The sequence below is a fragment of the Parasteatoda tepidariorum genome, chromosome 5 (genome assembly GCF_043381705.1).
Source record: "Parasteatoda tepidariorum isolate YZ-2023 chromosome 5, CAS_Ptep_4.0, whole genome shotgun sequence".
Classification (NCBI taxonomy): domain Eukaryota; kingdom Metazoa; phylum Arthropoda; class Arachnida; order Araneae; family Theridiidae; genus Parasteatoda; species Parasteatoda tepidariorum.
The window spans coordinates 50,254,792-50,270,928 of NC_092208.1; the positions used below are offsets into that span (position 1 = coordinate 50,254,792).

A 16,137-nucleotide genomic window follows, 5' to 3' on the forward strand; every position below is an offset into this window, starting at 1 on the left:
TTTTTTTTTGTATTTTGTGAATATAATTTAGCATGTGAGTATCAGAAATTTTCTCGAAGTAATTCTCCGATTTAACTTTTTGAAACCATTCATTTTGGTCGAAATTATTCACATTTGTAAATTTTAAAACGAATAAAGGAAATAATGAATATCATGTTTTATTTATATTCTTTGAATTGAATATGACCTAAGCGGAAAAGAAGAAAAAAATTAATTTCGGGAATCTCGAGAATTTTTTTTTATAGCTATAATTCCTAATAAGTAAAAAAAAAAAATCACAAAATTAAATTTAAAGGAAAACAAAGTCTTGTGACTAAGATTTTGATTAAAAGAAGATTCATGTGTTACCTATCTCTTACATATTAATTGCTTAATACATAGGAGCACATAAAAATTATAGTAGGAAGAATTTTTTAATATGCAATTAAAAATTTTTAAGTCCCGCAGTGGACTGATCGTTAAGACATGGTTCCCAGCAGATCACCGAAGTCAAGCATCACTGGTTGCGATCAGTGTGCTTGTGGGTGACCACTTGGATCAGTCTGCGTAGGGACCGAGGGTGTGCGGCATGGGTCCTCGTTAAACTGTTCTACCGTAAAGTGCTCGACTTCGCGTGTAGGTCGTCGGGTTACCGAAGCGGGTGTGCCATCCCCACTGCAGAGGATCAAAATTGTGATGGCATATCTTCGGATCATCCTCAGGGATGCTTCCCAGACCGTCGCCAATAACCCATTGTGCAGCTCTAGTGCAACGTAAATGAGCTACAAACAAAATATTTTTCGAAATCTACTTGCTACTTTTGTTTTGTACAACTTGATAAAAATCTGACAGTAATATTTAATGTTCCTTCAAACATAAAAAGAGTCCGATATAAAATTTTGATAAAGTTTCGGCCCCCGTCCTCATGTAAGTTGGAAACCCCTGATCTGTAGTGAGGTGAAAAATTTAAATACCTTCATAAAGGTCGGTTCTTCATTACTGAAGCAGACGGGAGCCTCCAAAGAAGTTTTTGCCCTAGGGCCCCAATTAGGCTAAGTCGGGCCCTGCCAGCCCATTGTGGTGGTTGAGTACATTATCTCGAGTGGAGCACGTCTCATTCGTTGTTGTAGTTCATTTACGTCGCACTAGAGCTGCACAATGGGCTATTGGCGGCGGTCTGGGAAATATCCATGAGGATGATCTGAAGACGTGCCATCACAATTTCGATCCTCTGCAGAGGGGATGGCGCCCCCGCTTCGGTAGCACATCAACCTGCACGCGAAGTCGAGCACTTTACGGTGAAACAGTTTAACGAGGACCAATACCGCACACCCTCGGCCCCTACGCAGACTGATCCAAGCGGTCACCCACCCGCGCGCTGACCGCAATCAGTGATGCTTGATTTCGGTGATCTGACGTCTAATTCGTAAATAAAACGTAGGTTGGGAAATGTGTGTCTCGGCGGTACACCACTGTGCAAAATGCACCAGTGCAGGATGATCTGTGGGGAACAGTGACGGTACTCTTTGAAGATGGTATGGATGTAAGTCTTTACGTTGTAAAACACGATGAACACTACTCCGACCTCCTCTAACGGCAGCAGTGACGTCTCGTGTTCTGGTACTTGGAATTCTTTGAACGGTATCCTATATATCAGGGCTGTCCAACTGGCAGCCCGCGGGCCGCATGTGGCCCTCCAACACATATTGCGTGGCCCGCCAACTTCTTTTTCAGTCTGATCGACCTCAGTTTTCCCATTAAAATGTAAGCAAATTGTTTTATAATCCTTCTGTTCCATTGTTTTATAATTAATAATTCAACTATTAAGAGGGTATTGTTCAACTTTTTCAAACTGCGGCCCGCCAGGTGATCAGTGACCGGAATTCTGCCCGTGGGCTCTTTGCAGTTGGACAGCCCTGCTATATATTTTATTCCATGCTGGGAGTTCGAGTTACTTGTGGTCCGTCCTCGCTACATCTATTCAGAAGAAATGTGACGCAAATTAATAAACATCCAGCGGTACGGTGCAGGGGCCCCCACCAGGGGGGGAGGTGGACGCACGATGCGCCCACTTAAAGCTTGGGGGGGGGGGAATTTTTACACTAAATAAAACGAATAGTTTGGGGGGGGGATTTAGAATTTGCCCCAGAGCTTGGAGGGGATGTGGGCCACTGGTACGGTGAATCTCTCTGTGAAGGCCTTTTACGATGCAACCTGCTGCTCGAGCATTTCGCTCTGTCAATCCGTACATAATGTGCATATCTGTTAGTTCGGTTTTCGTAAAACATTGCATACTCCTTTTTGGGAGATAACAGTTCAAATGACTGCGGCTATGTAAGTCTGTTTTTGTTTGATCTTGTGAATAACACCACTTATCGGCAAACGACGACGTTTCTGACCATGGGTTGTTATGCAAATCTGAATCCTTGTAATATCTCCTACCTCCCCTTAAGGTTTGCCCAAATAATCCTGTATATTTGAGCATTCACATTTAAGACTTATTGTTAGATCAGTAAAGTCTCTACTCCTGGGTCTCAACACTATGCGGAAAAAACTTATTAACAGTGAAAAATTTTCCGTCCGCCTAGGTTTAAAACACTTAAATAAAACTGGTTGGTCAGCTAAAGTTAATTTTTATTACCAATTAAACGAGTCGAATAAATGAACTGATTTTAACGTAAATAGTAATTTACTTGGTTATGCTGTCTTTTAGTTCTTAAACAGCGTCATTAAACCTAAATTATTATTTTTTAAATTTAGTTTTTGCATTAAAATGTATTGTTTACTGTTATTACATCGGTGTATTATTTTAAATTAATGAAGTTTATAACATATAAAGTACGTTTCATTCCAGCTTGGCTGTGAACGATCAAAATTTGTCTAAAATTAAATCCTTTAATCACAGGTTTTTGGACTTTTTTGTATTCGAAGAGTATCTGATAGCTTAATAAATATTTTTTTAAAAAAGCATACAAATTTTGTGACTTTTGCAGAAATTGCAATCTATTATAGTTTAGTCAAAGGAATAAAAAGCAAATGATATATTATATACAGAGTGTTCCGAAAAGACACTTTTAAAATATATTTTTAGAATCCATACAAAAAAAAATAGTGCGGAAGAAGTGAAACTTCGTAATGTGGAAATGAAAATAGGAAGGGGTAGAAATTGATTTTTAGTGAAATCATATTGTTTCTTTAAGACAAACTTTATTAACAATGCTTACAATTCACAATTGATCGCATCTTTTAATTATCATTTTCGAGTGGAGAAATATCCAAATCTATAACATTTACAATGGGATTATGATAACTAAAGTAAGATACGAAATGTTTGAGTTCTATTTTTTCAATATTTCTTGCAAAAACTGCATCAATGGTAGTAACCCCTTTGGTTGTTGGATCATTCCTACCATTTATAATTTCCAATCCAAATTTGTCTTTAAGGAAGGTTAATGATGTTTCAGCTTCAGGTAACGAGAAATTCACATTAAAATCTCCTGCAAAGATCACAGGCCACTCGTTGCCATGGTAGCGTTAAACGTTTAACGCAACCTTGTTGGAAGTCGCATTTCACTTCAAAAAGACACACATTGGGATCAGAAATTAATATTTAAGCGAGGAAAAAAATAAAAACACTAGAGAAAACTGATAAATTACAGCAGCGTATGATGGTTTTAATTAACAGGCTTAATTGAAAGCTGAAGATTTTTGTAATAATCGCCTCTTTACTCTTTTGTCTGCTCCCGCAATCAAACCTGCTTCCTTGCATGCACTTTCCTGTTCTCTAATTTGTTAGATTTTCATTAGTTTTTTCTTCGATTAAATGTGAGTTTGGGAAAACCATTGATTTTTGATTAAGATTATAAAAATGCATATAAAGGACGGTCATTATGTAACACCTTGTATCCATGCATTCCACAGTTCTTGAGAGGGTAAGTTTTCCATTCACAAAGCTAATCGTGAAATAAATTTAATTTATAATACAGAATATTTTTTGAAATAAATTCTTAAATTTTCTGTATGATTCTTAAATTTTATTTTAGTCATGACAAAATTCCCTCTCTACATCTACATTTATAAAATTCTTTTTTCACTTAAAAAAATCACAAGGAACAATTCTGTAGGAAAATGAAAAATATTCTTAAATTGTCATATAAAATAGAAATGTCTGCTACTTTTCAAACCGTCCCGCAGTGAACTGATCGTTAAGACACGGTTCCCAGCAGATCACCGAAGTCAAGCATCACTGGCTGCGGTCAGTGTGCGGGTGGGTAACCACTTGGATTAGTCTGCGAAGGGCAAGGGACCGAGGGTGTGCGGTATTGGTATCGTTAAACTGTTCTACCGTAAAGTGCTCGCCTTCGCGTGCAGGTCGTCGGGGTACCGAAGCGGGAGCGTAACCCGTAACCCCCTCTGTCAAATTTGTGGATCAAAATTGTGACGGCATGTCTTCGGATCATCCTCAGGGATGTTTCTCAGACCGTCGCCAATAGCCCGCTTTGCAGCTCTAGTGCGACATAAATGAACTACAATAAAAGCTACTTTTCAAATGTAATTTTTAATACAGAGTATTAAAGAATTTATAATACAGAGCATTTTTTGAAGTGAATTATTAAATTTTCTGTATGATTCTTAAATTTTATCTTAGTCATGACAAAATTATCCCTCTCTACATCTACATTTTTTTTTCCACTTAAGAAATCACAAGGAACAATTCTGGACAATGCAAAATATTTTTAAAAATTGTAATATAAAATAGAAATGTTTGCTACTTTTACAATGAAATTTCAGTGTTTCTAAATTTCCGTTAAGTTAACATGTGTGCCTGGTCTTACTACACTTGTAAGATAAGACCGAGTTATTGGACTTTAACTAGGAAAACAAATAATTTACATAAAAAAGTAGTACAACTATGACTTTTCGGGAATGATATATTGTACACAAGTGAAGAATAAATATTTTGATTAAATCTGATCGTTTCTGGGTCAAAGAGTTTAGCTCCAACCGGCTCTTAAATCTTAGCTACTAAGTCCAGCTCCATTTTCCCTTGTAAGTTCCTTAAAAAAATTTTTAATTACATTTTTGAAAAATTCTTTTCAAAATACTGATTTTTGTTAAATCTTAACGAAATTTTCTAAATAAATATGAAATAATAAGCTTTAGTTTATACGAACCCCCCCCCCCCNACCCCCCCCCCCTCAGTTCTGTTCAGTTCGTCGATTCTAAGATTTTTAATAATTAAGCGACCTCAAAACAACTGAAGCTGTATAAGAATTCTTAGGAAAGTTAAAGATCTTTGTATTTTCAAGCACATTAAAAACTTGTTTTAAAAATGTCTTTTATATTGCTGTTTTTTTTTAAATAAGCGAAATCTTCAAACTAAATAAATAAAAAAAAGAGCTTTATTTTACACGGAAAAATATAATTTAAACCCTCGGTAGTAGACTCAATTTGTAAGCTCTTCCCTCCGATATAAATTCATAAAGTAATGAGAATTTACTTCCTTCTACTTTTATCTCATCTTTTAAAAATAAACTTTTATTCAAAAATTTATCGAAGCTTTGACGTCCGAACTTCAGTTCCATGTTGTCTTAATGCTATTTGTCAATTCTGACAAGCCTATTTTAAGGCAGAGGGGTACGATTCTTCTTGTTTTCCAGTGACACCATCTATGGACAAGAATTCGACTTCTACACACATACGTCACATCCCATTTTACAGAGAGGATATATTCACACACCATCCACAGATTGTAATTTTTACTTGAACCAGAGCACGATCTATCTTCCAGAGGTATTGATTTGTTAAGGAAATTTGACAAATATAGTAAGCACCAGTTATCATTTTACAAAGTCTTCAGCGGGAGGGAATCGAACTCACAATCTCTTGCACATGAGCCCAATTCAGTCCCATAACTTAGCTACATAACATCCGGAATGAAAATGTCAAAATTGATGGGATTACGGAGCATTATATTTACGTAAACAAGAGAATACTAAAGGCGTTTATAAATTTCGCAAGGAATTTGAAAAAATCATAAAATTTTTTTTTCCCGTTCAAAATACAAAAATTTCTAGAAGTAACATTTTGAGCTAAAAATGTCTTAACCAGGGTGTCTACCGGTCAAAAAAATTAATCTAACTAATTTTTAAGATACAATCTTTAAAACACATCTGAAATCGTGAAACAGGAATTAGCTTTTAAAAAGAAAATATAATTAACAGAACTAGTGAAAGAGATTCTCACCAACGGTAGACACTCTGTTAACATAATTGTAAGCTCAACTGAAGAATATTAAAAAGTAGATACTAAATTACTTAAGTAAATAGAAAGATATATTTGAAAATTTTAAGCCATAAGCAATTTGAATCCACCACTTTTATCAATTATAAAAAAAATCAGCGTTTCGGGGACCTTATATGCCTAAGGTAATTCTGCCCCAGAGTAAATTCTGTCCTAATTCTACTTCGATAAAAAGAAAGTATTTTAAATGAATCGTTTTGGATTAGCTTGAGAAACATCTAGATATAAATTCGATACACTGCATAGTTCCCATAAGATGAATATAAATGAAATGTACATTAACTGAACCACATAAATGAACACTTTTGCAGCAGTTCCAATTAATTTGCACAAAACTGTTTTAAAATAAGTTGGAAAATACGAAATTAAAATATGCAGGTACAATAGCTTAACTAATTCCTCCTCTAACCTGTTTAATAATGAATTAATTATTTTCTTTTTCTTACTTGTAAAATACCTGAACTTAAATTCATGAAAAATCCTGAACTTTGGGGCAAATTTAATAAACTTCATTTTTAAAACTAGAATCTGAATATTGGGTAAACCAGTATTTTTAATATTTTTGTTTTTTTACAATTTAAATCAGAGTAAAAAAAAGTTCAATTCAAATTCTATACATCACTTCGTAGTTAAATTAAACTGAAACAATAAAAAACATGCTTTTTAAATTTTATTTTATTTAAATCTCTGATAACAAATCAATAAGCTTTATAGGTGTGGTAAATCAATTTACTTGCTAAGACAATGCAGAAATCAACAGAGAAAACAATTTCATCAGAATTAATACTCAAAACAAATTAAGAATATTTTTAATATTGAAATAATCTTTGCTTCACTTCACTAATTCCGTTATTAAATTACTCTTTAGATTAGCAACTAATTACAGAAAATTAAATCCTATACCAAACTGTAATCCCCCATTTAATCTGTCTCCATGTTGGCTGGACAAGGGAACAGTATAATTTATTTCTAATTTAGCAATCCCTGCTAGAGAAACAGCTAGTCCCATTCCACAGGACCATCTTAATCCTGAGAGTAATACCATGGTATTATGGTGATAGTCATCAGTAAAGGCAAAGTTGCCTATATTCCCAGTATTCAAAAAGAAATGTGATCGACAAAATTTGTTGAAGAATTCAGGGAGTGGGCGAAACGGTAATGGTGTGTATGCATGTAAGCCAGCAGCCCAATAGGCTTCAGCCCCTAAAGAGAAATCTTGTGTTTGAGGACCAACACCATTCTGCGCAAATCCTCGCACTGATAATGGTCCTCCTAAGAAAAATCTATCATTTATTTTTACAGAACTATCAGCACCAATAGATTTCACCAAACCAGCCATGAAACTAAGTTGTAATACTAAATCCCCTAAAATGCACTTATTGACTTGATAATGTATTTCATTTTTCACGAAGTTCACACTTCCTCCCAATCCGGCGTATTCTTGAAACAAATGGAAGTAGCTCCCTCTCGATGGAAGAAGTGCATCATCTCTTTGATCGAAAGACAAGATATGTTTTAAAGAGGATTTGACGCTGTGTCCAGTGTCTTCTCTGATTAAAAATGGCGTTGAAGGAGAAAGACACTTCAGATCTCTCCATACTCCCTCCCAACGCAAAGTATGAACAACTTGAGGGTAGGATTCAAACAAACACTCAAATCCAATCCCTTTGATTTTTTCTTGGTAGGCACTCCATATGTTATCGTAAGTCGAACCAAAAACAGATTGCTTCAATTTTGGTTTGGCCCAATGTAAGAAAGGTTTAGTGTTTTCTATGTTGAAACCTAAATTTTTCTTGCCATAATTGAATTGGGCAGATAGAGATTCTCCTCTTCCAAGCATGTTGGGAGAAAGAATTTTAAACATAAGATTTGGTTCATTGCTTCCAGTTTCAAATACAACGTCTCCTCCGCCTCGAAAAGAACGTTTTTCTTTCAAATCAAAAGTAACTTCAAAGCCATCAGGAGAAGCGTCTTTACCACGGCTCGTGTCCAAAATGATGTCGATGCGATCGAAAGCTTCCAAAGATTCTAACTGTTGTCGTGCTCCGTGAGCTTTAAGAACTACTTCTTCCATGTTTTTTGCATGCAATAAATCACCAATAACATATTTCAGGACATCATTTTTAGTTTTGCCAATTCCTTCAAATCGAACTTTATCAACACGGGCAGGAACTTCATCCAGAGGTTTCCATTCCTCCTGGCCTAATTTTCTCATTTGAGGAGGTTCTTTGGCATGAACAACACCCATGATTAAAGCTACAAAAGTGAAAACACATGAATAAGTAATACAAATAACAAGCACAAGTCAATTTTCTAGTTTATCAAGTATTTAGTCTACTCATATTATAATAACTTTGCTGATAGTTGCACCATGATTTCAGATACTAGTCGTTTACTGCGCCCACATAACAAAAAGTCGAGAAACACAATGACATGGTGTGTAAAAAAAAAAGTAAACAACATTATAACGCAGGGTTCGTAGTTGTATTGATATTTAAAATAAAATATACTTTGTCCCCATGTGTCCCTTTTTCTAGCTTTCTGTCCAGATATTTCTGGTTTTTGGTTGCGATCAGAACATCCCATTTTCTAAAAATACCAATGGGGATTTTTAAAAATAGGTTTAAAGATTTGGATTTTTTATTTAACATCCTTTTATTATAATTAATAATTCGTGCAGAAATCACAAAATTCGATTGTTCGAATTTTGGGAACATTTACTAATTATACACATAGTTCAGATCAGATATATAGCTTTACCCACAGGTTTCATTGTTTAAACCTTTCTGGAAATTCATTCATCCAATGAAAAAAATAATAATTCATACTTTGAATTTTTATGGTGATTAAAACAGGGATCATACAATTATTTAATTTTAAAAATGATCCATTCCAATCAACGATACAGTACAGAGGTCTGTCCAAGGCAAATTTACTGCCGTTTAGCAGTACTTTCATAAATTCAGTTTTAGGAAAAACGGTAGTTTCATAAAATACCTTTACATATTTTCAAAAAATATTTAAATATTTTTGAGAATATTTTCTTATTTTACCATATTTTTGTGTTGATTTTTTAATATAATTTTTAAATTTCACAAATTATGTCTAAATTTTTACAAAATAGGTACCTCTCAAAAAAACATAGACAGACCCCTGAGTAATCATATCATTGAATTTTTAAATGATTAATTGAGGGATCATTTACTAAATTTTGTACAAGAATGTTAGTGGCATATTCATTGCGTTTTCATTTCTTGATTCTTCAAATCCTATTTTAAAATAATTTGATTAAGAAAATCTTGAACTCAAATACAATTTTTAGTTATATATTGGTAGGAGGGAATATTAAGTAATTGATTTAGGTTATTTTTTTTAAGCAATAGTACTATAAATATTTTCCAGGTACTGATTTTAATTTGATGTGTTATAACCTGATTGAAATCTTTATTCGATTCAGAAATAGACAAATATGAAATAACACTTCACATGAATCAAGCGCTTCAAAAATAGGCGCCCATTTTCAAGACTGATGTGAATGTAAATGGGAGCCTTTTTTTGATATTTTTTATTTCTGAAGTGAATAAAGTTTTCAATCAGGTAATATATTCATACCGTTTCAGTCGTTATAATTATTCATTTATGAGTTGTTAAGTATTGATAAAATTAAGCTCAAAATTTTTCTGTTTTAAACAAAGAAATTCTGAAATTAAAAATAGTGTATTTTATTATTCTTTTACAATGAAATTAGCTTTCATTACACAAAAAAAAAATCAAATTACACTTTTTTTAGTTTGCTGTTTACGAAATAAGTCTGATAAACATATACTGCTCCAAAAAATTTCTCGATTTTTTCTTTGAGCCATTACTAAGCCTGCTTCAATTGTTGAAGGTTTGACGGCCAAAGTGGACGACATAGTATAATTAAGGGTCGATGAATGAAAATCAATGACATTCAATTGCAAGTTTCTTGACAGCGACGCAGTATATACAATTTTCGTTTGGAATGTTTGTAATTACAATACAGTAAGCAAAGTTTTTATAATAGATTAAACCATATTTAATATCCTGATTCAGCATAATTACTTTTTTTCAAATATTTAATCACGAGTAAATTCAGGAAGAATATAATTACTAAACAAAAAAATCCGAAACTTTGTACTGTGGCGTTTCCTCTATTAATTGCATCCGGATTCAGTCATGTTAATTCTATTTCAGTTACGCAGATTAAAGAAATTGAATGTAGAGCAACGAGGCGATTTAAAACTGAAGCTAACAAATTTCAAACTAACATTCTAACTAAGTGTCATCAAGCACATCTTTCTTATTGATATGTGTAAAAAAACAATTTTGTCAAAATAAAATAACTCAATTAAGAAACTGGTTAATTATTTAAAAAACAGCTTTTCTTTCTTATATATATATTTTGAATAGACTTATATATATACAGTAGGGAACCGATTATCCGGAAAGATCGGGACCATCGCTATTCCGGATAACTGATTTTTCCGGTTTTCTGAATCGCTACAAAAAGCCGTTTTTTTATTGTTAAACCCAACTAAAAAAAATTTTTTTTTTTGGGAAATAATCTTAAAAAGAAGAAAAAACGATAGAGTAATGCACTAATGATTATTTCCAAAATGATGGTAAGGTAAATATCTTTCAAAAAAGAACGAAATATCCTAAAATCTTATGAGGAAAAAAAAAATTTTTTTTTAAATTGCGGGAAAATTTATCGAATTTCGTTCCGGTTTTTTGGTTTTCTGATTTCCGGATAACGGGTTCTGTACTGTATTTTTAAAAGAAGGGTCAATAAAAGAATTATGAAATTTTTGGGGGTTGATGATCAAAAAAGTGTAGCGTTTCTTGCTCTAACCTAAAATATGCTAATTAATTTGTACTGATGATATTTACAGTTACAGAAACATACAAATACACACTTTTTTCGATGGATTTGGGTGGTTAGCCACACATTGGAAAATACAGTTAAGGTAGCTTAATTAGGAGTGCGAAAAATGAAGCAGTGCCTAAAGACTGATAACTTGCTCGAGGTTTAGCGAAAAAGGTCAAAAGTAAACTTGGCTTTAAGGAGTCGAAACTTTTGATCGCTCTTCTGTCTAAACTATTGGGACCATGTTTTGCAGATTGCAGCTACCTCACATATTCTGGGAGTCAAGAAACAAAACTAGTACAAAAAAAAAAAAGTTTATTTAGAGAAAGTACGGTTTAGAGTTTCATCTTGCAACTAACAATGTCATTAGCACTAACTAATTCTCATATTTAGAATTAAGCTCTCAAACCATTAAAATTGGGCCCGCTAGTACTTGAAAATCCAATCAAAAGTGTTCACTTTTTATTTTGTACACTTTTTGAATAAGTTTTCTTAAAATAAGTCAAATATTTTAGAATTCATAAAAGCAGCACAAACTTGTTTTAACTGTAAATAAAACTAACAAAAATAACTAGCGGATAAATAATGTTACAATTTTTAAATTTTCACTATCAAAAAAGTTAATTATGTATATTTTTCAAAAAAGAAAAAAAAAATCCATTCCCTAATAACATATTGTTGACTTCAGCAACATAAAGCAACAATTTAATTACCTCGTTTTAGCGTTAGTGACAATGAAATCTAGCAATCACTTTCTGATTAGCTATGTAAAGGAGCTCTATTCTTGTTGACAATGCAAGCCTCAATTTGCTTCTCACCGCTACGAGAAAAATTTATCGCGAAATAATCAAAAAGTCAATCTACTAGTAAAATGACTATATTGTACATTTGCAATCCTATTGTTGATCTCGTTTATTGAATATCTTGACAAACAATAAAGAGAACAATGACTTGCATAAATTCTATATAATATATTTATGTTTTAAAATTTTGATATTGGTTTTTCAATGACTTTAAAAAAAAAACTTTTTCAGAAAAATCATCAGAATACAGATGAATACCTACAGTCAACCATTCAGGAAATTTAAACAATCCCACATAACAAAAATATTCTTAATGAAGCAAAACAGCAGCTTAATGGCAAACCACTTATTGTCAAACCCTGTTTGCAGCATTCTTTTAAAGTTTTATAAGTGTTAACGATGTTATGGCTAAACTAGGCAATATGGACAAAATATTAAAAACTCAATGTTTACAAAATTATTTTTTTATTGCCATTTTATTCTAAGCATATTTTCATACACTACGTTTGCCAAAAAGAAAAATTAAAACAAGTGAACTGAAAATAAAGAAATGTGCTTATTTGTGACAAGTTTAGTCCATACAAATCATTTGCTTTTTTTCAGAAAAAAGTTCCTTGATTTAAATAATCTTTTTTAATTCAACTATGCACATACATATATTTTCAAGGATATGATTTTTGAAGTGTGAAGGAATAGGAAATGTAGTTACTGCAAATGCTGAAATCGTTAAAAACCTAAACATATATGCTGAACTAGAGAAAGAATGAAATTTATAAATTTATGGATAGTCAGTATAAATCTTTAAACTGTTTGTTACTAACATTAAAATTCCATATGCAAAAGGAGTAAATAATGAAGAACAATTTGGCATGAGCAAATACGAAAAAAAAAAAAACAAACAAACTAAATTTAAAAGAAAATGAACAACTATTTAAATGTATTTTAAGACTACATGTGGAGAAAGTCAATAAAAATATTCTCAAGAATCACCATAAAAAAAAAACAACACAAAGATCAAAATTTAAAGAGTTAATATCAGTTGTAAGGATTCACAATAACGCACCATCTCAGGTGAATGCTTTGTATAAACTGGTTATCAAAACGATAGAAAAAGAATTCAAGTTAAAATAATGAAACATGTTTGAGACTGAATGATTTTTGTAGACCAGGAAAGTTTCAGACTGTAGTAAAAATAATGCAATTACTCTATGACTTTTTGTTTGATTATATTTCTATACGAGGCCTGTCTAAAAAGTATCCGACCTTTGGCCGGAAAAAATATTTCGAATACCTGACGGAGTTGGGACCCTAATCCCCTTCAAAGTAGGCCCCTTTTGCTTGCACACACTTAGCCCACCGATCCTTCCACTGCTGGAAACACCTCTGGAAGTCTTCTTTTGGAATGGTGTTCAGCTCCATCGTCGCGTTCAACATTATCTCTTCTCTACTCTCAAAACTGGATCCTTTCAGTGGCGTGTTCAATTTTGGATACAACCAGAAGTCGCAAGGAGACAGGTCTGGAGAGTAGAGAGGTTGGCGAACGGTTGTAATTCCATGTTTGGCTAAGAAAGTGTGGATCAATTGGGATGAATGTGCAGAGGCGTGCTTTTGCGACAACAATTTGGGTACGAATTTTGCAGCCACTCAGTTCATGTTCAAATCTTCACGCAAAATTGCATGTGCAGAATCTTTACTCACTCCAACCTCTTCTGCAATCTCCCGCACTGCCAAACGACGATCTGCCATCACCAAATTTTCCAACCTTTCAACATTAACTGCACTCTGAGCAGTTTGAGGCCTGCCACAACGCTGCTCACTCTCCGCTGATGTGCGGTCATCTTTGAATCGGTTGAACCGCTCCTTAATTTGTGTTACACCCATCGCTTCTTCTCCAAACACCTGCTGAATCTTACGAATTGTTTGGCTTTGAGAATCACTAAGCTTTTGACAGAATTTCATGCAGTATCTTTGCTCAATTCGTTCAGTCATCTTGCGAGAAAACTGAATCCGACGAACACTACGGACAGCACCTTACTTGGCGACCACCTGCCAGCGAGTTGCACAAGCGAACACGGTGAAAAAATTCAGTCATGTGCATTAAGGTTCCTCTTTCCACTGTGCACTAAGGCGCCGCCTTAAAGTCACTACTTTGCGCAGGAAAAATTAAGGTCGGATACTTTTTAGACAGACCTCGTATAAATTAGAGTGTGATCTGTTTTTACAACTTACTTATTAAATCAAATATTTTTTTATAAAATTCATTTTTACTTGTCAGAATTTTTTTTTGGTAATACAATCAAATGAAAGAACACACAGGCTGAATGATATCAAGCAACATCGGATAAACATATTATTGCCCATTAAATATAAAACTGAATGGGAATTATTAGCAATAAAATGTAAAAACTAAAGTTAGATAGTTTGTTACAGCAGCAAACGTGTCAAATAGATTTCTAAAAAACTAACAATAAAAGTAACCTACACTAGAAAAAAGATAAACAAAATATAATAATTTAAGTTTAAAGTATTACATGCACTAAAATGTTATCTGTTCCAGTTTGGATTTTAAGCAACATAAGTTCAGATAGCATTTTCTGTTGAATTGTTATTCAGATAATTTTTACTTACATTAAACTTAACACTACAACAACTGACATTTTTATCTACCTAGAATGATCATAGCAGTCATTTTGACAGCAATATGAAAACGGGAATAAGTATTTTATTTTCATCCTGAATATCATTATAAAAAGTTTAAATGAGTAGTTTTTATTAATTTTAACATTCCACAGTTTTACAGTATTTTAATGCATAAAATTAGTACTAGTTTCATAAAGAATAATATAAAACTGTTGTAAAAACTGTTATAAAACTAAAAGTCATGAAAGTTAAGTAAATTGATATAATTTAGTTATTTAGACTCTCGAAGTTGATTTGCTGACAAAATGACTGCAGTGAACTTCGATCAGTCTGGTGTTAATACATTGAAAAGTGGTAATTGTAAATAAATGATTAGTCCTTTGTTTTGAATAATTTAAATTTGACAAGCAATGTGAAAAAAATCTTGTACGTAGATAATAGTACATGAAAATATATAAAAATTGATGAAATATAGGATATCACTATAATCAGAAGATATTTTATTTGGAAAAATAATTCTTTAATTGCGAACTTATGAATGAATGTAATGTACTATTTGAAAAATTAACGTAATTCCTGCACAATACTTCAGCACTTAAAATCGCATCATATAATGAAAAACAAAAATTTTATCAGTTTCTGCAATTAGGAATGTTTCAACAATCTAGTTAATTTATAAGTAGTTTTACAGCTTCCTTTATTGAAATATTTTAGGCCTTATATTTATAATCTCAATGGATTTACTTGCTTTAGCAAAACAAAAAGCAAGGATTGAAGAACTACAGTTCCTTCGATATGAGTAATTCATTTCATAACTATATTAATATTTTTTTTTTACCATCATACAAAAGTTGCTGATGGAAATAGGCTAACCAGAGTTAGTAATAGGGAGCAGCTAGTATGTATTATTGGAATATCATTGATAAATTTTGGCGAAGTCATCTTGTAACTGCATACTTTCTGCTAAAGTATTTCGAAAGTGCTTTTATCCTTACAGAATTTATTTTTCAGCTTGATTTTTTTAATGCAGCAATGCTTAGTCAAAATAGATGAGACAACAAACAAGCACACAAAAAAAGGGGATTAGGAGAAAAGATTTTATTAAAATAAAGAGGTAAAAGTTTACAACAATATCATACGAGGTTTTGTTTTTTTATGACATCTTCTAACACATGATGCAATGTTTACAAATTATAGCAAGAGGGAATACAAGTCATTTAGAAAACTACAGATATTTTAAAACTGAACCTCCACCAAAAATAATGGACAAAAGTGTTGTAAAATAAATTTTATTAAAAAAATTAAGTCACAATAGAAGAAAAATTAGTAAAGAGATCAAGTACATACCTGATAAGATCAACCGGTTGACCTTAGAAATGTTTACTAATTAACTTCCGGCTATTGATTTCTATAATCTAACTCTAGCCGTAGCAAGTCACTGAAGTCACGAATAGATTTTCTGGAACGTTTTTGCTGCATGCTATTTAAGCAACTTTGTGGAAGTTGGGAGAAATTTGATTAGTA

At 32.8% G+C, this 16,137-nt stretch overlaps 1 protein-coding gene across 2 annotated transcripts; it reads right to left on the minus strand.

Annotated features, from left to right (window-relative positions):
* Window positions 1-6,939: 6,939 nt before the first annotated feature.
* On the minus strand, window positions 6,940-16,100 carry LOC107439375 (sorting and assembly machinery component 50 homolog A). Of its 2 annotated transcripts, none has more exons than XM_016051948.3 (2): window positions 15,961-16,100; window positions 6,940-8,538 (listed from the first exon to the last, which is right to left on the minus strand). In XM_016051948.3, the coding sequence occupies exon 2, from the start codon at window positions 8,528-8,530 to the stop codon at window positions 7,163-7,165; it is 1,368 nt and encodes a 455-aa protein (XP_015907434.2). In that variant the 5' UTR covers window positions 8,531-8,538; window positions 15,961-16,100; the 3' UTR covers window positions 6,940-7,162. The 2 variants fall into 2 exon arrangements, with proteins under 2 accessions (XP_015907434.2, XP_071037551.1); XM_071181450.1 differs by lacking the exon at window positions 15,961-16,100 and adding an exon at window positions 11,220-11,466.
* Between the last annotated feature and the right edge of the window lie 37 nt (window positions 16,101-16,137).